General features: G+C 42.4%; 1 protein-coding gene across 1 annotated transcript in view; it reads left to right on the forward strand.

Annotated features, from left to right (window-relative positions):
* Nucleotides 1–348: 348 nt before the first annotated feature.
* Nucleotides 349–24,770, forward strand: part of LOC143117489 (spermatogenesis-associated protein 16-like) — a 46,921-nt gene continuing 22,499 nt past the window's right edge. Inside the window, exons 1-4 of the mRNA XM_076279236.1 lie at nucleotides 349–834; nucleotides 2,563–2,708; nucleotides 9,575–9,664; nucleotides 21,965–22,049. Of these exons, the coding sequence (XP_076135351.1) occupies nucleotides 349–834; nucleotides 2,563–2,708; nucleotides 9,575–9,664; nucleotides 21,965–22,049 (807 nt within the window). The remainder of the gene's footprint in view (nucleotides 835–2,562; nucleotides 2,709–9,574; nucleotides 9,665–21,964; nucleotides 22,050–24,770) is intronic.

Consider the following 24,770-nt stretch of genomic DNA (forward strand, 5'->3'; position numbering starts at 1 on the left):
CCTATATGTAAAAACCTATAAAAGCACATTACATTCAGGTTTTTACCTTGTACAGTCCTAAAGATAAGTGATTAATTAGATTTTGACCTGGCGGTGGCGGCCATATTGGATTTCTCCGTTTTGAGGCATTATGGGACATTTTTGAGCCTGGCATACAGAAGATTTGAATTCAGCACCCTTCAAAACCCCTAAAAGTGTTGTATGCCAAAAATTAACATGATTTGCCTTCAGGGTTAATTTATTTTCAAAATTGACCTAGACTAATGCTTAATCTCTCTCAGGCACATCACAGCAAATTCTACTAAAAATCCAGGGCTCTCGGGACCATCTAACATAACAAATTGTGGCATGAGCACCGAGAGTGAAGATCAGAGAGAACACTTCCAGACAACACCTAGGGAAAACAGCCGAAACAAGAGGAAGAGGAAGAGGAGTGGCATCGCTGGGCCTGAGAGGGCAGACGCAGATGGCAGGAGAGCAGGAGATGGATGGGCAGAGGAGAAGAAAGCCCAGGATAAGAACGGGACCCCCATTTCTCCTTCCCCCTCTGCTCTCCTGCAACGCATCCCTTTAAGAACTCTGGAGGAGGCCGAGGCCAAGCTGGTGTTTGGTGGTGAACACGACATTACCCACAAGTTCTCACAGGCCCCGGCCCGCGCTGGCTCACAATTAATGTGTCAGCCAGCTGAAATACTGGGCCCTCGAAGTGGACCTCATCTCAGCTCTCTGCCTCAAATTGACAAATGGCTGGATGTAGCCTTACAGGATGCCGACTCATGCTACCGACAGAAGAGATATGACACCGCAGCCAGCCGTTTTACCACAGCACTCGAGGTACTTTATATTCAAATTAAAATGCACCTCCGTCCACCCTTTTCATTTAATTTATTTTACTTTATATTTCTGAACAAATAGATTACATTGTTATTTATTATTTCAATTTCTCAACTGTGGCTGCAAAAAAGTGGTTTATTTGCCTAAAGTTGTCAATAAAAGGGGTTATTCACCCCAGAATCTAGGCCTACATTTTGTCATTGGTGTCATCTTCACACCAATAGAACAAGAAATTGTGTTTCTTTTTTAAAACTATATATGTTCAATAAAAAAGTGTTGTAATGCTAGAGCACAGATCTTGAGAATGGAAGGAAATTGAAGGGAATTTAGAGCTTTAGATCTAGATCTATAGGCCTAACTCACTTTGTTCACTACGGACAGGGACAACTTATATTGCCCTCCTCTGACATAAAGATGACTGCAGAATTAGATTTTTAGGTGTTCTGGCCTAAAAACTGTCCCTTTGATTTCAAATGAGGGCTATCATTTGGGGACTAGGCTCTATGCCACTCTTGAGTTAATCTATTTGTGCGGAATGTTGTGGGATAGGCCTTTCATATTGGTGGGTTTCATTCTGTCTGGGTACAGTTTTCAGTAACTGTATTGGTTTTGTTTGTGGTGTTTTGCTTTCATTTAACAGATGGCACAAAATTATAACATCAGAATGTCATTTAAAAACTAGGAAAATAGTACATTAGCACTTCCAGACAAAATGGTGTTTTTAGTTTGTATCCAACGAAAACAGCATAACGTGTGTGAGAAAAAGCCATAGAGCAATGTGTTAAAAATCTGATGTGAAAAGACTTCTAATACAACTTGAAAACAATGAATCTAAGACTACCATGAAAGACACTCTGAATCAGTTAATTAAAGCATCAGGTATGTCTCTGCATCTGAGATATGCTAATGGAAATGAATCCAGGAGGCCTTGTCACTGACATTCTGAAGGAATTCCTTTAATTGCTTCATTTTTGCCCAGGGCACTATACGGGTCTCCACAGTCACTCAGTTAAGGTCCGATGATCAATCAGTTGTGGGCTTGCAAAGTTGAAAGAGCCGGGATGCATTTAGTGCTTGTTATTTAATAGAGGGATTTGAAATGCGTTGCAGATGTTATTGGCAGATTCTGAGCTAATTAAATTCGAGGATGCTGTTTCAGTGTGATAAACGCGTTGACATTCGTGGGCCAAGACCTCATTCATTGGCGTCCTCCCTGAGACGCCTCGCATTCTTTTAATGGAATAAAGTGCAGGGATCAATAGCACTGAATGATAAATTAGTCCAAATGAGAAAGAGCGTTAGAGCCAAGCTGTTCTGTGGTGACATACTAGTGAAGTGTATTTCGCCCATTTGTCACAAGCATTTCAACTTCTTTGTTGAACACTTTTTCTCCACTTGAAAAGATGTGGAAGCTGGGTTGCAGGACCCCAGCAAATTCCCTGCTTTGTCAACAAGACTATTTTATCTTGAATGTCCTCCAGATCTATCAGACTTGTCTGCAATGCAGATACGGTGTAAGAGGGATTGTCTAATAATGGCTTGGAACGTGTAGTGTTGTTGAAGTGAAATGAAGTTTCTTCTTTATTTAAATGTCAGTCAGTTGTATGGAAATCAGATCAGAAGTACCACAACACCACAAGTGACTATACTCTCTCTCTCTCTCTCTCTCTCTCTCTCTCTCTCTCTCTCTCTCTCTCTCTCTCTCTCTTTCTCTCTTTCTCTCTGCAGTTGTGTTCCAAAGGTGCAATCTGGGAGAAACCCTTTAATGCTGATTATGAAGACATCTCCATGCTTGTCAGCTTTATTGAGTCCCGGCTCGTTGCATGCTACCTGCGAATGAAGAGGCCTGACAAAGCACTCAGACACTCCCACAGGTAATGGGCTGGGCCACCGAACAAAAGACAGGGTGCTGTGGGACACTCGGGAGGAGGGGGGCAGCACACATTCATTGGACCCTGAGAGCAGGATGTGTAATCAATAACTAGAAGAAGGAGCAGGAAGCCAACATGTGAGTTAAAGGAAAATTCCGGTATTTAGCACTTTGAGTCCCTTTTCTGGTTTGTTTTGGATGAACTAGAGTGGTGGACACCGACATTTTGATGATTGGTCCTGTCTCGACTTTTCTGACTCGTTTTGAATCGCCTTTGACTACTCAGAGTGGCTGCCAACAGGCATTCTCAAACATGTCCTAAAACAACCCTTAACGTTCGTTTTCAAAACTGTGCAACTCACCGAGTGGTTAGTGGTGTTCGTTGATTATTAAAATCAAATATATCGACGCAATGTATGATTTCCAGCCGTCTTATTTGCTATTATGGAACTATTTTTTCAGACACCTCACAACCGCGTATAAACTTCCGCTCAATATTTGAACCTGAAGCATAGACGGTGGCGCAGTAATATCAGAGACTTTCTAATGTGGAGACACAGCACTCAAAAAATCCTCCATAGAACTAATGGGGTTAGTTTGTAACGGCAATATTGTCTACACATATCCCACCCCTTCCTCGGCAAAACGTCGACATGTGAATACATTGAGCCAATCATATGGTGTGTTGTGAAGACATCTTCCAATCATGTGTTCGCTGCTGGAGCAAGATTGGTGCCGTGAAGCCTTGCAGACGTGCATTTCTGCTGAATAGGATGCCCGATGAATGCCCAAAAGGCGTTGCTACTGTATATGGCCGCCGAGTGGAGGGACTTGCCTAAAAGGACTTTGGTAATATTAAGGTGCAATGAGTCTTCCAACAGAAATCAATGGGATTTTACAAAATGCCAAATAAAACACGACAATGCAGAGAAAACAGAGAGATGCAGAGAATCCATAATGCATGCATAAAGGAAGATACATGAAGATACCATGGCAATGAGTCCTGTTCCCTGTACTCTCCATAGCTGGGGTGTTCTGGAATGTATGCCTGTGCTTTTGGGTTCTGCAGTACACTGCAAAAAATGAAATCTAACCAAGTGTTATTAATCTTATATTAAGATTAAAAAATCTATTTGGTATTGTTTTTAGTATGAAAAGATTTACCTAGCGCCCTCTCAAAAGAACATTTTGACTTAATTTAAGAAGACTTTGACTTATTTTAAGGAGTCTTATCAAGACACATTTGCTTAACGCACTGGCAGACAAATTTGCTTGTTTTCAGGGTTAGATGTCTTAAAATAAGTCAAACTTTTTTTAAATCAAGTGAAATGTTTTCACAAGAAAGCGCTAGGTAAGTCTCTTTATACTGAAAACAATACCAACTAGTTTTTTCTTGATATAAGATTAATAACACTTGGTGAGATTTTGTTAGATAAGCAGTTTTTGCAGTGTAGGGCATGGTGAGGGGAATACTGTTATGTGTTATTGACCAGTCTGTCCAAGCTGCCTTATCTGCAGCTTGTCAGCAAGTTTGTCGTACTGTACAGTGACTCCTGTAAACCTTGCATTTCCATTCAGTCGGAAAGTTTCCCCTGTTAGACCATCACTGTAACTCACCTCGACTTGAATATATCACCCTTAAAAGTAGTGTGTTACTTATTTGTGGAATCTGCCGTGTTCATTCAGTTCATTGATTAGGACAGTTTGAATAGCAGACTCATGTTTTGAATAACAGACATTGTAATGAAAGACCAAATATGCCATTTTAAACTCGGTCAAACAGTTGAGCCCTCCCCCACAGTGTTATTCAGCACAGCTTCTGAATAATCTCTTACAGAACCATTGCATGGATGGTATACTCTATACAGAGATTTGCAGTCCAACAGTACTTGAGTTGAGTTCTGCAGTGCAAGGCAGTTAGTCTTGTCAAGGTTGTCATTGTTTTGCGTGTGCAGTCCAGCTAGAAGAGTACACATTCTGTGTGAGCTGCTGTCAGAGTTTCATTTGCAGACCTTGTGGTGTTTGTTGCCATGTGATTATGTAGAGTTGGTGTAAAGCCATGGTATCACACAAGGCTTGGCACAATCGGGAATAATAAATCAAACTGGCACAACAGAGGCGAAATATACTCCCAATCTTTATACAGCGGGTTATTTGTCACTTTCATGTCAAGAGACTAATTGCCACTTTATTCAATGCCATGTTTTTTATGTTCCACGGTGCTAAATAGTAAGTGTCAGAAAAGTCATTCAGAAATTGAGACATGATTTTAAACGTACACCGGATCCTAACTGCACGTGACGTAAGCGAGTGTCAGCGATAAAGTGAGTTTGATTACTTTATTTTCAATTATAATGTCCTAACTGGCACCAGTGCTGTGCAGTGCTGCAACGATTTGAGGAGAACGTTTGTCAGACACCCTGTTTCTGTTTCCTTTGCGTCCATTGCATTGTTCTGCTATATTGAACGAGAAATATGCCGCAACAGGGTGGTATATTTAATGAATTCATTGTGGACATAGAGCAATCAATGCTACATGACAGTCAGACACTTCCATGCAGTAAGTACAGTTGTTAGCATCACTTTGGCTGTCTGAAAACACATAATTTTTCAAGTAACTACTGCAATTCCTCTTTTAATCTTGGCGGCATTGCTCTTATTAAATTAATTAATGAGTCAACAACTCAACAATTACAATGTTTTTTTCCCTCCTTGTACACACTTGTCTTTGTTGTATTCAGTATACCACATTTACTCAGGAGGTAGATTTTTATAATGTTTTGTTTGGAGGCTTTTCCTTGCTTAGTTAGGATAACGTAGAGACATATGCTGAGTGGGAGAGAGTGGGATTGCGAAACGATCTCTGGTCAGATCCTTGCTCCCTGTGTGTCCTGTGACCCAAACCTGGTTAGCAGGGTCGAGACTCAGACCACAGCTCCACAGAACCTGACATTTTGATTCTGCTCTTTGGCATCTTGTTGCAGTACATCTTTTTTTCACTGCTGTCCTTTTCAGATAGGCTGGATTTGACTTTCCAATTTGGCACAGTGTTTGCTCCAAAATAGTGTGCTGCGCGATCTAAGTATTTTAAGATCTTCCTGGTTTCCCGAGTTCACAGAGCCAGGAGCAGATCGGCAATGAGCAAAAAGCTGCCTGTGTTTTAAAATCCCAGATGGATGGGTGCCTCGGTTTGTTACATTTGCTGGCTGTGTCATTAGTGCATTGGCAGAAAATAAGTTGGTTGTGCCTTCTCTTTTTTTTCCCCGCAGTCTCCACTTTCCTCTTCCTCAGCCTGGTGCTGGCTTTGAAGGGGATGAGAGTAGGAGCAGGATTCCATCAAAGAAGGCTTTGTCGATTTGTGCTAAAAGGATTTTGTATATATTAGTTTCTTTATGCGGGATAGACACCAGCAACACGACAAAACTATTCAGATAAAAATACCATGTTGTGGTCTTTGAACTCACTGCGATGACAATGTTCCTAGTGCCACTTTCAGATTCTGAGACGGTGTGTGTATGTCTGTGTCTGCAGGTTTTGCATGCCGAATCTCTAACAAGAATGCTCCCTTCTTGACACACGGCAAAGAGTTTGTCATCTATAAACAATCATTTTGAGACTCTGACACCACTTTCTCAGTAGGGGAAGGAAGAAGGATTTTGTCAGTATTAGAGAATGACTGAAACAGTCATATTTTTACTCACAGCATATTTGACATTTTGTCACAACATTTACAACCAATTTATAAATCAATTGAATCATATATACATTGCCCTTAGCTACAGAATAAATAGACCATGATACCATATGCCAAACTTTTTTTAGTTTCTCTGCTCCAGATTCACCTATGGTCATGGTTCAGGAGACAGCACAATGAGAGGACAAAATGTTTTAAACAAAATAACATAAAATAGGCGCTCTCAGTGAGTATCAGCCATTAGTCAAAGGGACTAGATTAATGGGTGTAATTAACATTTATAAAAGCCAGCCTACACACTGTAATTGTTTGCATTTGGATGCAACTGGGTGGCTGTGAATAATATCTGACAGTGATAGTGTGGCGAAGTACAATAGGCTACACTGCATGTTTGTTTTCTGAATGAAATGTTCTAAGTTTTCCAAACTCCTTCTCCAAAGATGTGTAAACAGTAGTGATGTTGTGATCATCATCCACACCTTCCAGATGGTGCTGCTACAAGCTTGGCAGAAATGCCAGGCAACACTGGGTTTGGCTGTCAAGATTGGAACATACCAACCACAGTCACTTGCATGTCAATCAGAATCTGATAATGGTGATCGGATCTTGAGCAGAACGTCTAAAGCACAATTGGAAAAAAGTTTTCTTTTAGCAAAATAGTCTTTTTGGGTGAGCCAAACCGTATTGACAAAATTTGTTCCCAGGACTAAAACGCACAAGCAAATCCAATTGAACTAATTATAATGACTAATTACTAAATCTAATGGTTCTGTTTGGAAATAATGAAATGCATCTAAAAGCCCAGGCTGAGAATCAGATGTTATGTGTAAAAAACGTGAGAAAAACAGCAGGTATACAAGGACAACCATTGCCGCTGCTGTGACCTTGTAAAGTAGTAATTGGGTAATTATCCAAACCATTAGTCCCTGTGTTTTTTGCATGTGTGTGTGCGTTTGTGTGCGTGTTTTTGTTGATGTTGTTTACATGTGTCTTGGTATTGGTGATGCACCATGACTAATGTCACCTAGTTAGTAGCAGGGATGAACGTGGGCTAAGGATTATGCTCTGGGCCTCAGTTAAGGCCTCTGGCAAAAGTGCAGACATACTGTAGTTTTGTCAGATACCTTTGCTATTTTGGAATTGTTTGTTTGCGCGTGTGTGTGTGTGTGTGTGTGTGTGTGTGTGTGTGTGTGTCTGTGTGTGTGTCTGTGTGTGTGTTATTGGAGTTGTTGTTTTACTCCTGAGTCTCTAAATAAAAAATAAGCACCTTATTTTTTCTGCCCCAGATGCTACTGTGAGTTCCCATGCAAAGTTCAGGAGTGAGTCTGAGTCTGTGCTGAGAGTTTTGCCTTTGCTTTGCTTTACGCCTCCTTCCTTAAAGCTCCATCCTTAAACCAGCTTTTTTTCCCCAACCGTATACTCAGCCGTATCAATGCATCGTTGGTTCACTCTGTAGATTCCCATGCAGTCTGATAGGATGAAGGACATGTCACTCAAAAGAGCCATGGGACCCACTGCATGGTATTAGGGGTGTCTGGCAGAGAACAGCCAGGTCAGCAGGCGAAAAGGAATGCTTTTTGTAGGTTAATGGGACTGGTACTTAATAGTGGTAATGTTCCGGAATGGTAAATAATTCAGGAAAATGCAGTGGGTGTGTGGGTGGCAAGGAGATAGGATGGGTTGGTAAAAACAACAAAGTTTGTGCACTGTTTTTTTGGGGAAAAGAATAAATAGAGACGGAGGAGAGAGAGAGAGATTGAGAATACCCAGGGGGTTTGTCAGAGAGTGGAAGAGAGGGAGAGAGAGAGAAACAGAGAGGGAGAGAGAAGGAGAGACGGGAAGAGAGAGAGAGAGACAGAGGGAGTGCAAGGAAAATATTTTTTACGCCACCTCCCCGGAATGGCGATTTATCAGCCCTCATCAAAGGCGGTCTGTCAGGAGCTCTTTAATTACAGACAACCTGTTCCATAATCAGCACATTTAAGGCACCAGGAACATGTAATTAATTTGCCCAGGCCATTTGCTTTCGGTGTGCGACGACGCCGAGGTGCTGCCGCTCACCAAACTGTGTGCACAGGGAGGAACGCCCAGCGTGTTTCAACACGGAATGACAGCGCGCGAGGCAGTGCAATTAATGGGGCTTCAAAGTTGGCTATCATCGCTGGCAAGCTGCTGAGAAGAGCTTGATGGGGGGCGGGGGGCGGGGGGGGGGGGGGGTGGAAAGCAAGCCGTAGGGAGGGATGGGGGCGGGGGGGGTGCTTGCTGCTTGAGCGAGAATCAAGCATGGCACACGTTCACCGCAGCAGCGGTCTTTGGCACACGTCTGCGACGCCTGTCATTCGGCTGCTGAGAGTTTTGTTGTGGTTGCACTTGAAAACACGCAGACAAGCAGCCGTTTAGATGTAGATTTGTGCACCAGTGGCTCAGGTAGGTGGCCGTGTTGTGTTGTTTTGTCTGCATAACGAAGTCCAGTCTTGCAGTCTTTTGAGATACTGAGAAATGAGGTAGGGACAGTGTTTCCCTTTTTAATTCCATTTGTGGTGGTTGGTTTGCAGAATTAACTTGAATGCAACAGTTTTTTATAAATTAGCACAACGTGGTTATGATGCTAACCAGATTTAAGCACAATTTTGTACAACCTGGAAAATCATTGTGTGGTAGTCAATGTTGATATTGTGGTGGGCCGCCACAAATAAGTCAATGTATGGGAAACACTGAGGGATAGGGCTGCAAAAAAGACACCAAAATGTATTTTGACAAATCCGTTGCAATCGTCCCAACTAATAAATATCAGGCAATTTGTGCTCTCATCATGGTGTGAATGGTAAAATTATTTTTTGTGACTTTCAATGACCTGAAATAATGTCATGTTGACATAATTTGTTGTTTGGGAAAGAGCACAATGCAGCGTCAGGTCTAAAAAGATTGTTCAAGTCAGTAAGTAAAATAAGATTTCTGTTGGGCTTTGTGTTTTGCTGAGACTCTTTTGTTGAGCATATTGGATTTGTCCAATGCATAGAAATGAGTGTAAACTACAACATCCTTCAGCATCTTGTTTTCAAGAGGACTGAGCTCCACCAGGATACCTCTGATGGTGCGGTGTGTGTGTGTAGCAGCGTGTGCTGGACCTTGTGCCCCCTCCTCACCTGTGTGTTTAATCTCCTCTCCCTCCCCAGGAGCATCCACCTGAACCCGGCGCATTTCCGCAACCACTTGCAGCAGGCCATGGCGTATCGCCTGCTGGGGAACCCCTGCGAGGCGGCAAGGTGAGTCCCACTGAGTGATGGGCCAGCGGGCCGGGCCGGTGGAGGTGGGAGGGCTGGGCGGGGAAACAATGAGGAAGTCGTGGGGCTTTTTCCTCGCCGGCTCCTCGGTGGAGGCAGTGAAGACGGATCCGCTCTGGCCAAGAGTTCACAAGTCATTTAGCAGGCGGGGGGAGGGGGGGGGGGGGAGAGAAACACATGTTGGCTCAGTGGGTTGTCACGTTGCAGCTGTTCCGTCTGCCCTTCCGGGGGAAATATGTTCCCAGAGATACATAAATACTAACGGTCCTGGTCGCCGCGTGAGTGAGAAGAGAGGCCCATCAGAGAGCCCATGATCACATTTATTTCTAATGGTCACGTCACCCTGCTACTGTGAGCCATCTCTTCCTATAGCCACTGTGTTGTTAATATGCCATTTGCATTTTAATGATATGATTATAAACTTTCCATGTGGCCATCAGTAGTCCCTTACTCCTGACAGACTCCCGTTTGTTATTGAATGGCAGCGTAATAAATTGTTAAAAGCCATCGCTGGTGCCAAATGCCATGGCCAAATGCTGTGCCGCAAAGCCATTTGTTTTTTCTGGGTGTCATTTTTCTTTTTTATCATTATTGAACCATTTTGCCCCAGCTGAAGCAGGCTAGAGTCCTGGAGTGGCCTCATCCCTTCTGTCTTTCCTCTGCCGCTGTACAGAGGCCTGAAGAGGACATTTTTTCACTACCGACATCCCTAGTGGCATGACATCACTTCTTATCTTGAGATAACAAAGCTCGTTATCTCAACATAACACGATTTCACATTTCATGAGAAAACAACTTTTGTTTTTCTTTCATGTCTTTTCTTGGTTTTCATGACTTTTACTTTACTGTACCTTTTACCATCCCTTCAGTTGCTACGGTTTTTTTTATTGATATTTGCTTTTGGACATACTGGTATTCTTTCTTCTACAGTACACATGCTTTGTGGGAAGTCACTTACTTTGTTTTAGAATGACTGAAATGATGCAGAGGAATTAAAGGTGTTTAATTGAATGCCAATTGACATGTGGAAAAACAAGCATTTATAAAATGTGTGGCCTACTGTGCTGCTGGTTCCTTACATAGACTCTCTCAAATGAAGGTAGTGAACATGTCATGAACTTGTTTTCAGATTAATCTCTATAGCAACCACAAATATTGTTGTTTTTTGTTGTCATCATACTATAGTGCACTTTGCTTGACCTCAACCATTCGCAGAAAGGCTAAGTAGTCATGTACCAAATAGCCTGGGTCTATGAAATGTCACCTTCAAATGAACCAGACACTCATTTTCGAGTTCTCCATAAGATCTCAAGAAAACAAGTTGTTGTTTTTTGTTTAAAATTAGCTTGTTATCTTGAGAAAGCCCGCTTTGTTATCTCAAGGTAACAGTGTTAAAAAATATTAGCAACCATGGCTGTTCACACTGTGCTCTTTCCATCTTTATCTTTGTCATCTTGTCTTTCCCCCTCCATCATCTTCTTTCTGTATTGATCCAGTCCTCTTGGCCTTCCCCTCCTCCATAGCTCCTTCTCTGGCTTTTACCTTACTGCATGCAGACGTGATCCAGTGGCTGTAGTGGCGTGATTGGTGGTGGAAATATTTAGTCTGAAGTGTTTACATCCCTTACCCTGCTGAACACTGTTACTCTTAAGAACTCAAGAACCAGTTAAAAGGAAGCTGAGAGATTGCATTGTGCCGTGGTACTTTACAAAGACGGAGACAGGGCTCAGGCGTGCAGTGAGGATCATTTGGAGCAACCGCGTGGCCCACGTGATTTTCATCACTCGGGTGGCCAGATGTAGAGTGTGAAATGCAACACCACAGCGGCGGAGGATGATGTTGAGCGGCCAGCTGCTTTCCAGCAGGTGCTGGAGTGCACAGACGGCGCGCGGGCCTGCGCTCCACATGTGTGTCCAGCAGCAGGACAGGATCACAGGAGGACGTACGGGACGGGCCTGCGCTCAGTCACACGGTTGGGGCAGTTTCAAACGACCGTCCGGCCAGTGCTCTCCTGCGGTCGGCTGCTGCTGACACTGCTCGCTCAAGACCTCTCCAAAGTGGCCAATCAGCATCTCTGCACCTACCCCTCCAGCCGCCCCGCATCCCCCTCCAATCATCGCAGATTAACAGATTGAAGGATGCCTCCTGTCAGACAGGAATGCATGCTAATGGCTTTTCCAGGAAGTTGGCCACTGCGCATGGATAGGGCACACAGCATACCGCATGCATGGATAGCAGGAGCATGGCCACTCAGGTATTTGGCAATGTGTCAGTTTGATCCCGCATTACAATGCCATTGCCTTGCAAATCTGTGTGCCACAGCAGTTGTCAGAATAATTAGGCTTAAAAATAAAAATGATTAAAAAGCAGTTCAGTTCATACTGGGGTTTTTTTCTGGAAGCTGTTTTTATATCGAATTTAATTGTCCTCTTTTCTATATATGGAAAATGTCTTCTGTAGTTAAGTGTTTGCCATTATGTGTGCACCATTTACATGGAAACTCGCTACAGTGGTGCGGACTGACCATGCTTTGAGTGACTGGATCTTTGTTACTTCCTTGACACTATGTGCACTTGGCATCAATAGATACTCATCTGCAGAGACGTACATTACAGGTTGCCATCTCCGACATTGAATGAAAATGTTTTTTTCTCACAGCTCATTTGTCACAAGTCATCTTACTACAGTAGATGCTTTTCAGGGTATGATCCCCCCCCCCCCTTAGACATCTTAATTAGTCCATTTGGGCAATTAAGGGTGCTGTAGTCCTCGCGGTGTCTGTCAGAGACACTGGGCTAACGGAGGCTTTGCCTCTGATGGATGTAGCCTCCGAACAACAGCAGATGCCAGAATTGCTGTGACGTAATGTTCTCTGCTGCACCTTCCTTTCTTTTATTCCACAGTTCCATACAGTATATTGAAAGGCTCTTCATGACTACAGTGCGGTCAATAACACGTTTACCTAGTTCAAGGTTCACAACATGTAGTCATGAGGAGCTGCAGTGAGTAGGCCTAAGTGATGAAGGCGTGAATGAATATATTCTTATAGAAAGGAATCACGCATGACATTTATTTGGTTGACATTAAAGTAACCTCTTGCTTGGTTGATTAACACTGTAGACTTCCTCATGGTCCCTTCGACACCGTCTCAAAAGGATTATTCCAGAGTTTTTTTGTTTGTTTGTTTTTTAAGAAAATATTTTTATTTAAAATCTGAAAACATCCATATTAAATGATATGCAAAGCCATAGAGCATTTTTATTTTGTGGAGGGGTGTGTGTGTGTGTATGTGTTTCTGTGGGGGAGGACTGCATGCCAAACCCACTGCACTGAGGAGAGCCAAGAATTCTCAAAATGCTGACACCAAAAGAAAACAATGCAGAGTGTGCGATGCCAATCTCTTCGCTTGTATGACTTTGTGAAGTATGTGGCCGTCTTTCATTAGGCATACTTTTGTCCCGCGTACCTCAGTGGAAATTTGGAGAGAATGTGGCCTTTCTTTTCTCTCCTACTTATTCCCTCCCTCCCTATCTCTCTCTCTCAGTTTCCCTCCCTCCCTCATCACTCACCCCTCTGTTCCTCTTTGTTCTGCCGTTTTTGTTTTTTTCTCTCCCTCTTTCCATTTCTCTCCCTCCGCTCCTTTGATGACTTGTCAGGCCGGGGAGCGGAGCGCCAGAGCCCCCAAACCCTGTTCTCATGGAGTGCACTGCAGTGGGAAGTAAGGGGCTGCTGCCCATGGTCCACCTGTGGCCACTGCCCCCTCCCTCGCTCCCTCCTCCACCCAGCGCTTCTCATTTTGTGAGGACACATTAGTCTGTCACTGGCTGGAGGCTCCTCATGTCGGCCATTATGACACATTCGTCTTCCGTTTTTCTGCTTCACAAAAAGCTCAGGCTGTCAAGTTGGTTATTATCTTGATATGAAGTGACTGGCTTGGGAATCGGACTCCAAGTTTCACTCTCTCTTCTCCCCTCCCCCTTGACAACATGGAAGAATGAAATCAACACTTTGACAACATGGAAGAATGAAATAACCTGCATTCTGAAAGACCTCTGTCTGCCACCTGAGGTGAACAGAGCCATACTGTGTCTGCATCAACACTGCAGAAGTGTGTTTGCTTCCTATCCATTGTCTTCAGCAGAAAGGGGTAAAGGCTGTCTTGGGGATAGAAACAGGTGTATCTTTGTGGTCTACTGTTGAGTCCAATGAGATTTTCCATCTGTGGGGCTATTTTTCTAAAGAGGAATGCAGCCACATACACTCAGCCTCATCACTCAATAGAGGGGGAACTCTCGTGTAATAGAATTATTGACTGTTATCACCCTGTTACCTCTGCCACTGAGAGACACGGATTAAGCGGTCAATTTACATTATTGGCAAGCGCTTTTTATAGCTCAGTGCTAACGTGGCTTACTTGTGGCATGACAGGACTCTAAAACAGCATTAAAGCTTGCCTTGCGGCCAAATCTGTGAGAACAGGAGGGAAAGCATGTGTGCACTGGACTAGGAAAACTGGACACATACAGTAGTGACCAGTGGTTGTAGCTGATGCACCTACCATCTGAATTAGCATGTACCACTATGCTAACAATTCCATCTGAGGGAGAAGAAGGAGGGTCGTCTCCCAAACTGTTTGTAAATATTTGATTTGCATGTGCACCCCTGGGCTTTGCTCCATCGACCTGGTCTGAATGCACCCGTGAGGGTCATCAACTATGATTAAACTCGTCAATAAGACTGCAGTAAATCTGTCCCGGGTGCCGCAGGCAATCCTCATGCGCCTAGTTGCGTGGACGTTCATGGCTGACCCTGCTCAACCTGGCTCAAACCGAGCTGTATTTAACGCCCATGACGACAAGCAGTATTGACAAACACATTTGGGAGGGTTGTCAAAGACCGAGATTTCTGAAGACACTCCAGGATGTGTGACCCCGGAGGTGGTTTCTGGACAGCGAGGTGTTCGCTGGGCCCATCAGAAGTCAATAGACTGTTCAAACACAGACAGCCCTTCTTCACCCTGCGGCTGGCTGTTTGGACACGCTCACTCCTAACACAAACAGCCACCTCCCCCGGCCACAGGGACAGGTTCACCTCAACGGCAAAAACAGCGCGCCCAGCCCAGGGTTTCGTTTGGGCAGTTTCCATCGCTTTGAGTATAAGGATCAAATGTTGTTTAATCCCTGGGATTATCATTAAGTGGCCCCAGCATGGCACACAGCATCAGAGCGGAACTCTCACTGCTGCAGTGCCCCCTCACATTAGGATTTTTCAGCACGAGAGAAGAGCACACTTCCAACGCCAGTCCGGCTTGGTATCGAATCTACTTAAGAGAACCCCACAGGCAGACATTTCACCCTTGTACAGACACAGTTATTTTGCATGATTTTAGAGACAACTGGCATCTTTAACAAAAATGAGTCGCAAAGGTTATACAGCTAATGCACACTTCTAAATCTGAAAAAGAATCAATACTGGCTAATAAGAGGTAGTGATCCATGTGAAGTTGTGCTGACATCATATCCAATTTTGAGCGCCACTTATTTCAGGTTATATTTCTTTCAAAATCTCTTGAGTGTGAAAAATACAAGAGCCATCCTCATGCTACAGCTAACTGCATTTGAAAGGTGTTTAGGTTAGTTGACGTATATTTAACCGTTTATTGACAACTTACTCATTGCAGAGTGTTTAGAACTAACTGCACAAATGATTTACTCCCAGTCCGATTGTTGTTGTGTGGATATGAAAGGTTCACTGAAAGAAATCCATTCACCTTTGATAGCAATAAATGTATGGTTAAATTTATAATAATTTAACTTCAAGACTACTTTTAGTTAGCCATGTAACCCTTCATGGTTTTAATCAAAGACCCCATCCCCTCCCCCAATGGAATGCTAATGTGCTGGTTTAAGGCCTATCACTTACACAAGACAAAGGATGCTACCTTGATATAATGTATCCATGTATCATGAAATGTAAATGTATTCATGTCTGGTATCATTTTGATAGTCTCATTACAAGGATTGTAATGATGTGATTGTGAGAATGTTTGGAACATTCTATAAGTGATATTTCTGATATATAAGATATCTCTCCTCATGCTATTCTGATAAGAATTCATAGGTGTGAAGTGGGTGTGAGTAGAACCAATCATGTGGGATTGTTCTTGGCGCCATTTTGTTCTTTGTTTAAAACATTTAAAAGTAACTAAACTGAAATGAGATCAGATTTTCTAGACTTGGACTAAGGATGTAGCGGAAGAGAGGATAAGTTGGCTACAGGCCAACCTAGGCCTCAGGCCTGGGCTAGGCCTACATAGACCATAGACCTTTTTTTGTACTCTCTCTCAGCTTGTAACATAATAAACCTGATTCCTGAGTTTTTCCTGAAGTTCGCCAATCTAAGATCAATATTAAGTAATTATTCACCTACAATTACTTTCACCTTTCATGCTGTGGTAGTTCAGCTACAGTTTTTACGTTTTCATCCTGGATTGAGCACTTCATCCTGGTTGGTGCTTGTCAGCCCTGCTTTGTACCGGGGTCAAGTTCTCGGCAAAGAAACTTTCAGCTTGGCTTGGAAGTGGAACTGTACAGTGAATACCTTGTCTGTGTGGGCAGAGGTCAAAAGGGAGGGGAAAGTGGCGAGTGAGAAAGTTCCCCTTGATTAAGGTCTCTGTAGCTAGAAAAGCATAAACCAAGTTTGGTACTCAGGCCATATGAAGCTCTATCCTGGATTTATTTATTTATTTATTAATTTCCTGATGTATAGTATCTTCTTTCTGCTTTTTGCAACAAATAAATATGAATGTAGCAAATCCCCATATACATAATAAATAAGTACCGGGAGATTGGAAAACTGTAAAATATTTCAGTGAAAGCAGTCATTTTACAGACTAGCTTATAAAATCCCAAATTACTTCTGGATCCTGACTAATATATTCACAGAGTAAATGTTGGCTTAATTTGAGATTCATAGTTGTGTAGTATCATCAAATAATGCAAAGCAGTTGCTGCTGGGTTTTACAACGCTGAGCAAAAGTAACTTTTTGCAAGCATCTCCTTTTTACTTCTCATAACGAAGAATAAAATGGCCCTTATATCCTTATAAAACTTATATTTCAAAGTTATTCCATGGATTGACCCCCGATAGCTTACCACACACACACACACACCATGAGGAATGGGGTTATTGGTCAAAAGCCAATTTCTGTAATATTGTGAATGTTTTTTAATAATTTCTTTATTGAGCAACAGCAATACAAGGACTCAGAAAGGATGGGGTGAACCCCAAACATAAAAAAGGCTCACTTTTTTTTTTTTAACAATTTCAGAAAAAACATCCACCCACCCACCCACCCGCCCCTCCCACACCCACATACCCAACAACCCCATGTTAAGTACAGTGTATGAATGAAAGTCAATTAAAATTACAAACAAAGGACAGGAAGAGAAAGGGGGAAAAAAAAAAAAAATAAATAAAAAAAAAAAAAAAAATTTAAATAAATAAATAAATAAATAAATAAATAAACAACTCAGACCTGTGTCTCTTCTGGTTCAATGTCTAGAGTGTCTATGATGGACAGCAGGGGGACCCAAGTCCTATTGAATTTACTCAATGAGCCATTAAAGGGATGGTTCAGGATTTTGGACATAGGACCTCATTTCCAAGTAAGCAAGTGTGATATTTATCAGTGGAGACCGTTTTCAACACGTTTCATCCAGTCCTTCTAATTGCAGAGTTCGCAGGTGCTAGGCTAGCGCAAGTCAACGGTATGTGCTAGCCTGCCACTAAAAACAGTCTTACCCACTCCAAAGTACACCCGAGGCAAATAAATTAAAACGCCAGACTATCGATGTAAATGTCTGTTTTGATAGTGTTATTTCTAACGTTATTCTATCCTTGCATTTCAACGATCGCATTACATTTTGAGGGACTAGTTTCTTAGCAGCGGCGGAATTATACTTGCTCCGGTTAGTAGTACTGCGCCGAAAAGTAAACAGTAAAGCGCACTCCAATGGGGATACCTAGTAGTAGCCTTGGTAATATCAGTCCGCCGCTGAGATGCAAAATGACTACTACCAACTTCAGGGATCAAAGTATAACTATTGCAACGCGATGCGAGGGTAGTTGTATTTCTCACACTATTCTATCAACACAGACATTTACATCGATTGTCTGGAATTTGCCTCGGGTATACTTTGGAGTGGGTAAGACTGTCTTTAGTGGCAGGCTAGCACATACCGTTGACTTGCGCTAGCCTAGCACCTGCGAACTCTGCAATTAGAAGGACTGGATGAAACGTGTTGAAAACGGTCTCCACTGATAAATATCACACTTGCTTACTTGGAAATGAGGTATTATGTCCAAAATCCTGAACCACCCCTTTAAGGGAAAACCTAAGCCTCTCCAACTTCAAATTGAACAGAACTTCCTTGACCCATCGACTGTAAGAGGGGGGTGCAGTATGTTTCCAGTTAAGCAAAATTAAACGCCTTGCCAGTAAAGAACAGAAAGCCATGCAGTGTTGGGCTTTGCTTGAAAAGGATTTAGTTTGAAGAATACCAAAAAGAGCTGGGAGAGGATGGGGATCCTCCCCAACATCATAGGCCCTGTGGAGGGTACCAAATATTTCAGACCAAAAAGTTTTCAACTTAGGGCATGACCAAAACATGTGCATGAGGTCAGCAGGAGACTGGTTACATCTATTACAGGTGTCTGCGACGTTGGGGTAGAATTTAGACAGTCTATGATTTGTATAGTAGATCCTATGTATTAATTTACATTGGATTAGACCATGTCGTGCACAGATAGAGGAGTTGTGTACCAATTGTAAGATATTAGTCCACTGGTCCTCCTCAAGAGTCAGACCTAGATCTTGTTCCCATAGGTTTTTTGTTTGTTGAGGAAAGACAGCGGTAGTGGAGTCTAACACCCTAAAAATATGTGAAATATTTCCTCTCTGATTGGGGTCCATCAAGAAAAGTTTATCAACTAAGGTCAGTACAGGAAGATTCGGAAAGTCAGGGTAATTTTTCTGAACAAAATCTCTAATTTGAAAAAATCTAAAGAGGTGAGAAGGAGGAAGTTTAAATTTGGTCGATAAGCCAGTAAAGGACATAAAAGTGCCGCCATCATAAAGATCATTAATTGACACAATGCCCCTGTCAAACCACAATTTAAAAGCAGAATCCATAGTAGATGGTTTAAAGTTATGGTTGTTTAGTATTGGTGCATAGATTGAACAGTCTCCCAAGCCAAAATGCTTTCTGAATTGTAATATTGTGAATGTTAAGATATGCTAAAACTAGATGTACCGCAGAGCGGTACAAAATATGACCGCCGCCCAGTCCAGCAAATTTTTTCCACAAAAATAAATCACGCTGAAAGGCCTATATGATTCTAACTGTCTTATGCATTATCCACACTCAATTCTCACTGGTATCTGCTAGACAACAAGTACCAAAACATGATTAGTTCATAGATTTCACATGTAAAATTAATTTTATACAACCCCACCCCCATCTTGCCTGTTCATAATTCTGAGAAATTCTTGAATTGTGTGCATGTGTGCGTGTACACGTTTATGTTTATGTGTGTGGGTGTGTGTGTATGCGTGCTTGTGTGTTTGCCTGCGTATGTGTGTTTGTGCATGTGCATGCATGCGTACATATGTCTACTGTGTGAGTATGTGTCATACGTATGATTACTGTGAATGTATGTGTGTGCGTGTGTATCTGTTTATGCACATGTGTGCACATGGAATGGGTTAACATGACCCCTGGAGGCAAACATACGGAAAAAATTGGTCATCCTAGGCCCTACGGTTCTCAAGATATTCACAGAAAACTGTGTCTGCCCTACCCGTGCAGTTTTGACTATGTTAGGTCACAGATATCTGCGATTACAACACCTCATTTTTACTTTTTTGTGTTTAACTAGGTGGCGCTATACATGAAATGAGTGGTTATGGAATGGGTTGACATGGCCCCTTGAGATCAACATACAAAAAAAAATGGTCCTCCTAAACCTTACGGTTCTCGAGATATTCACAGAAAACTGTGTCTGCCCTACCCTCCTTTCGGGGGGTGCAGTACAGCGGGGGGGCTACAGATCAAAACAAAAAACGATGGTTCCATGCTATCCATGTGGGGTTACATGCCCACCAAGTTTCGTGTACCCCGGTCTTTCAGTGTCCCAGGAATCCTTGTTGGTGTACGGTCACTAAATGTACACATACATTATTTTATTGTAAGGCCCCCCATGAACGAAAGTCCACAAAACTTGGCATGCATTCGGAGGGTGTCATAATGATCCTACACTTTCAATTTCGTGCAGTTTTGACCATGTCAGCCAGAGATATTGTGATGAAAACACCTAATTTTTTGCTTTTGAATTTTTAACTAGGTGGCACTATACATGAAATAAGTGGTAATGGGATGGGTTGACATGCCCCCTTAAGACCAACATACAAAAAAAAGGTGGACCTCCTAGGCCCTACGGTTCTCGAGATATTCACAGAAAACTGTCTACGGCCACCTACAGGCCAGTTGGTGTATAGTAACATAAATTAATTTATTGTGTCGCCCCCCATGAACGGAATTCCACGAAACTTGGCGTGCATTCAGAGGGTGTCATAATGATCCTACACTTCCAATTTCGTGCAGTTTTGACTATGTTAGGTCACAGATATCTGCGATTACAACACCTCATTTTTACTTTTTTGTGTTTAACTAGGTGGCGCTATACATGAAATGAGTGGTTATGGAATGGGTTGACATGGCCCCTTGAGATCAACATACAAAAAAAAATGGTCCTCCTAAACCTTACGGTTCTCGAGATATTCACAGAAAACTGTGTCTGCCCTACCCTCCTTTCGGGGGGTGCAGTCCAGTGGGGGGGCTACAGATCAAAACGAAAAACGATGGTTCCATGCTATCCATATGGGGTTACATGCCCACCAAGTTTCGTCTACCCCGGTGGAAAGAGTGATGTTTGTAGTGTCACCCACTCCACTGCTTAATCATATCAAACACTGGCAAGTGTAATGCTTCTGCCACTTCCACCGGTAGTCAGCGTAATGTTGCATATTAAGTATCGACCAAAGACAAAGAGGAACTCTTTTCATGTACAAAGACTATCTGAACTTGACAATCATTTCAGCAATACAAGTCCTCACATGTACAAGTTCTATATCCCCGCAGTGGTCTGTTTAGAGAGATGGGACAAGAAAGTCTATTTCAATTGTCTTTCTTTTTAGCATGCCATGATCAATCTGTGTTACAGCAGGACAATTATTCTGAAAAATACTGACTACTGAAAAAAATACCCGGATAAAAGCTCCTAAGTGCCAGTCAATATCCTTTTTCTTTTGACAAATATGGCTGCTGACAAAAGAGAAAGATTCAAAAACAAAGGAAGCTTTTTTTTGTCCCTGTTTTCACAGGCTGACACATTTGAAATAGCTTGCTAATGCACACTTGCTCAGCCTGCGCTCGGCGCTCCATGTAAGTGTGAGAGAAGACAGGGGAAATAGGCAGCAATTCAGGTGACTCAACCAATGTGTGTGTGTGTGTGTGTGTGCGTGTGCGTGTGCGTGTGCGTGTGCGTCTGCGTCTGCGTCTGCGTGCGTGTGTCTTTGTGCTGTTAAGGGCCTTGAATGTGCACTACAGTATGTATCTGTTTGGTACAGACCAGGTGTTGTCATAGTGGCAAAGGAGTGTCCACATATGTGTGAGTAATGCGGCCATATCCATCAACATTCTCTTACATTTATTTGCCTCATATTTTCTTTTTTCTATTTATTTCTTTTCATATTATCTTACTTTTCTGTTAAAATAAGAGAACTCAACTGTAGATGCATCAGATGTTCTTAACCCATTCAAATCTGTTCTTACCCTGGTAAACTGGAGACATTACATTGTTTGTTATTAACATAGCCCCCTCCTAATCACTGAATCATGAAATCAATGAAACTTGTGTTATGAGCAGCTTTATCAGTGAGTCTCTTATTCATTTTTATATATTCCTCAAATTTGTGAGGAATAAGCTTATATAAGTGTGTGTGTGTGTGTGTGTGTGTGTGTGTGTGTGTGTGTGTGTGTGTGTGTGTGCACCAAACTTATGATTCCTTTTGTGTGCACACAGGCTCGCGTGGGTCTGTCGGGACTGTAGATTCAAAAGCACCAATCTAGTGATTGAAAGTTGTTGACTGTTCTGTGTATTGCATTGTGTGTGTGTGTGTGTGTGTGTGTGATCATGTGCTTTTGTCTGTCCTTGCTTTAGGAGTGCGATGATTGCTGACTACCTGCTCTGGCTGTCAGGGGACGCGGAGGAGCACATAAGCAAGCTCATCAAACAGTATTGGCAGGTGAGAACGGATGGCCCCACAGCTGGGAAGACGGGGCCCCTCCCCCGGCCCTCCCCGTCCCCAATCAAAAGCACAGTGAATGATTATCACTTAAGAGACTGCCAACTGAGGTAACTCTTAGCCTATCAATCAAACCAAACCCACGTAGCACTGAACTGTTTATAATGGACTTGTAGGCAGATAACGTTTCCATGTTTCAATATTTTTTCATATTTATGCATCTGTATTGAGAGAGAGATTCTTATTCAGAACAAGATCCCAACACTACTAGTATGTATTAAATGGCATGCATATCTGCCCCAATCTGATGACAATGATGTGATTAAAAAAAATCTTTCAGTGTCTACAGTATTAATACAGTATTAATACTTTGAAAAGTCAGGCATGGCATGCATATAGAGAGAGGATGAGAGAAAGAGTCTGTAGAATGCAAAAGTGGTTTCTCTGGCAGTTTATTAGTTTGGTATTTAATTTGCTTCGCTGACCATTGTTTATGCAGCTTTGCAGAATAAGATAAACTCTGTTTCCTCTCTTTTGCTCTCTGTTGCCCTGGACTCCTCTTAATTGACCCATTTTAAACATAGCAATAAACTGGTGTTCACTGGCTCTATGTGCTGCTGGCATCACACCTCGCTCGCTTTCCAACATTACAGCAAGCAAAAAAGGGGAACATTTAGTAAAGTTGCTCCTCTTCCATCCGGGTCTATGGGGAAAAAGTGGTGAAATTGAATTTACAGCTAAAATGGAAGAGAGAGAAAGAGAGATGGAAATAGGAAATAAAGCAGAATGTGTTTTCCCCACCCCCCCTCCCTCTCCCCCATCCCAAAAGTAGGTTGTATCTTGATTTGCATTTGCTTGATGTGAGATGAGTGCCGGATAGCTTTCAGGGTGCATCAAGCACCTCTCTCTCCGTGCTCCTCATTTGCTCTGTCCATCCAGCTCGTCCCTCACGGATCTCATTTTGTCTACATCCTGATGGTCTTCACTGAAGCCACCAAAAGGCCCACCACCACACTTCCTTTACTTCCTTTAAGAAAATTACCATGGGACTGAAGACGAGTGCCTCAGCCAATATAAGTGCCAAGAGAATGTTTTTGTTGCTTTTTAAAAAGCTCTCTTTGTAGCATGCCAGAGACAAACTAAGTGAAACATTGCGGAAGGAAAGGATTTAACCAATGTATCCTTGTTTGAAATCATCACTCACTCTGAACAGAAGTCATTCGATTCCAAATTCAAACAAACTATGGCATTGTGTTTCTCACAGTATGTACAGTACAGTAGATGATGTGATAAAATATGTGAGGTTCTTTGTGAGGTTCTTTTTAACTAATTTATCCTAAAACTTTGAACTGTGAGAGATTAGTCAGATAGAGAGCCAGATAGCCCTTTAGGTTCTGTGGCAAGACCCATTGTAGAAGTCCTTCTTCACTCAATGTTTTGATAATGTGCTGGCTGCTGGGATATAATTGAATTCACTATCTCTGGATCTCTGGATCTTGTGAAACTGAACATGTAGCAGAGGATATATCAGAATCCAGGAGTCTGAAGCCCATCTGTCTGAAGCAAGACTCTTTTTCCTTATTACATCTGAGACATATGATAATCACGAGACTACTTTAAATGGTATAGCCTATTTGAAAGATTCCAGAAGTTTATTACACCCCTAAATCTCCTCTCTGTTCCTCAATTTATTTTTTTAATAAAAAATCCCTTGATGGCCTAAAAATGGCTTAAACATGACCTCACACCTTCTTCTTCTTTTGGGGAATTGGGATCTATCTCGCCCCACCCCCTCTCCACACACTGTTCACCTGCTATTGGCTGCGGCAGATTACATATTAGCCATCTTGGCTGCATCTCAATAAAGAATTGTCCTATCCCCAACCAGGATTGGTCAAGTATCCTTCTGATGATCATAAGGACTGCAGTTTGAATTTGCATATTGAGGCTGTGATTGTTCGACCATAGATCCAAAGCAGACATCTCTGGCAATGACTCTGCTTATTTTTGCTCATGATGTTTGTTGTAAAACAAAGCGTACATCATATGGACAGGTTAAAATCTTGATTTTCACAAGAGGGCATCTTTAAAGCTTATATAGCTGTAACTCTGTTATCTGAGGTAGAGGTACTAATCAAGGACAAAAAAAGATAAAAACAAAAACAACTTAGCGTGCTGTGTATGCTTTGATGGCAGAAAGGAAAGCACTCTTACGCTACCCCCATCCTATTCTCCTCCAGCAGCACAACAAAAGCTGTTGGCTTGCATGATGGTCCAGAGGTCTGGATGCTAGAAGAGTACATTCTGCATCCTTGCATCCTTGAAGTGCTATTTATTCCAGAAAAAAGACAACTGATAAAACTTCATTCATGAACACTACATGCTAATATTTCATAAGTGTTGTCAATCACTCATCCTCTATCCCATACAACAACAACAACAACAACAACAGCAACAGAAGGCATTTGATGTCTGTTTGCATTGTCTGAGGCATCCATCTTAACTCCGGATCTCTGTGAGGCCCAAATAGATCACAAAAGTCCCTGTCATTTTTCATCACCATGCTGAGATGTCTGTGTTGAACTTCAATCAATGGCCCCTAAATGAATACATAATGTTGCCTTTCTCTGGATAATCTGATGTGCAAAAACTCTGCCTCCTTTCTGTCCTCATCAATAAATGTTATTTATAGGCTGCCAGTAAGAAGGACACACTTGATAT

Source organism: Alosa pseudoharengus, unplaced genomic scaffold (genome assembly GCF_046254945.1).
Source record: "Alosa pseudoharengus isolate Yale_2024_CS ecotype anadromous, Long Island Sound unplaced genomic scaffold, YU_APseudo_1.1 YU_APseudo_1.1_scf_11, whole genome shotgun sequence".
Taxonomy (NCBI): Eukaryota; Metazoa; Chordata; class Actinopteri; order Clupeiformes; family Clupeidae; genus Alosa; species Alosa pseudoharengus.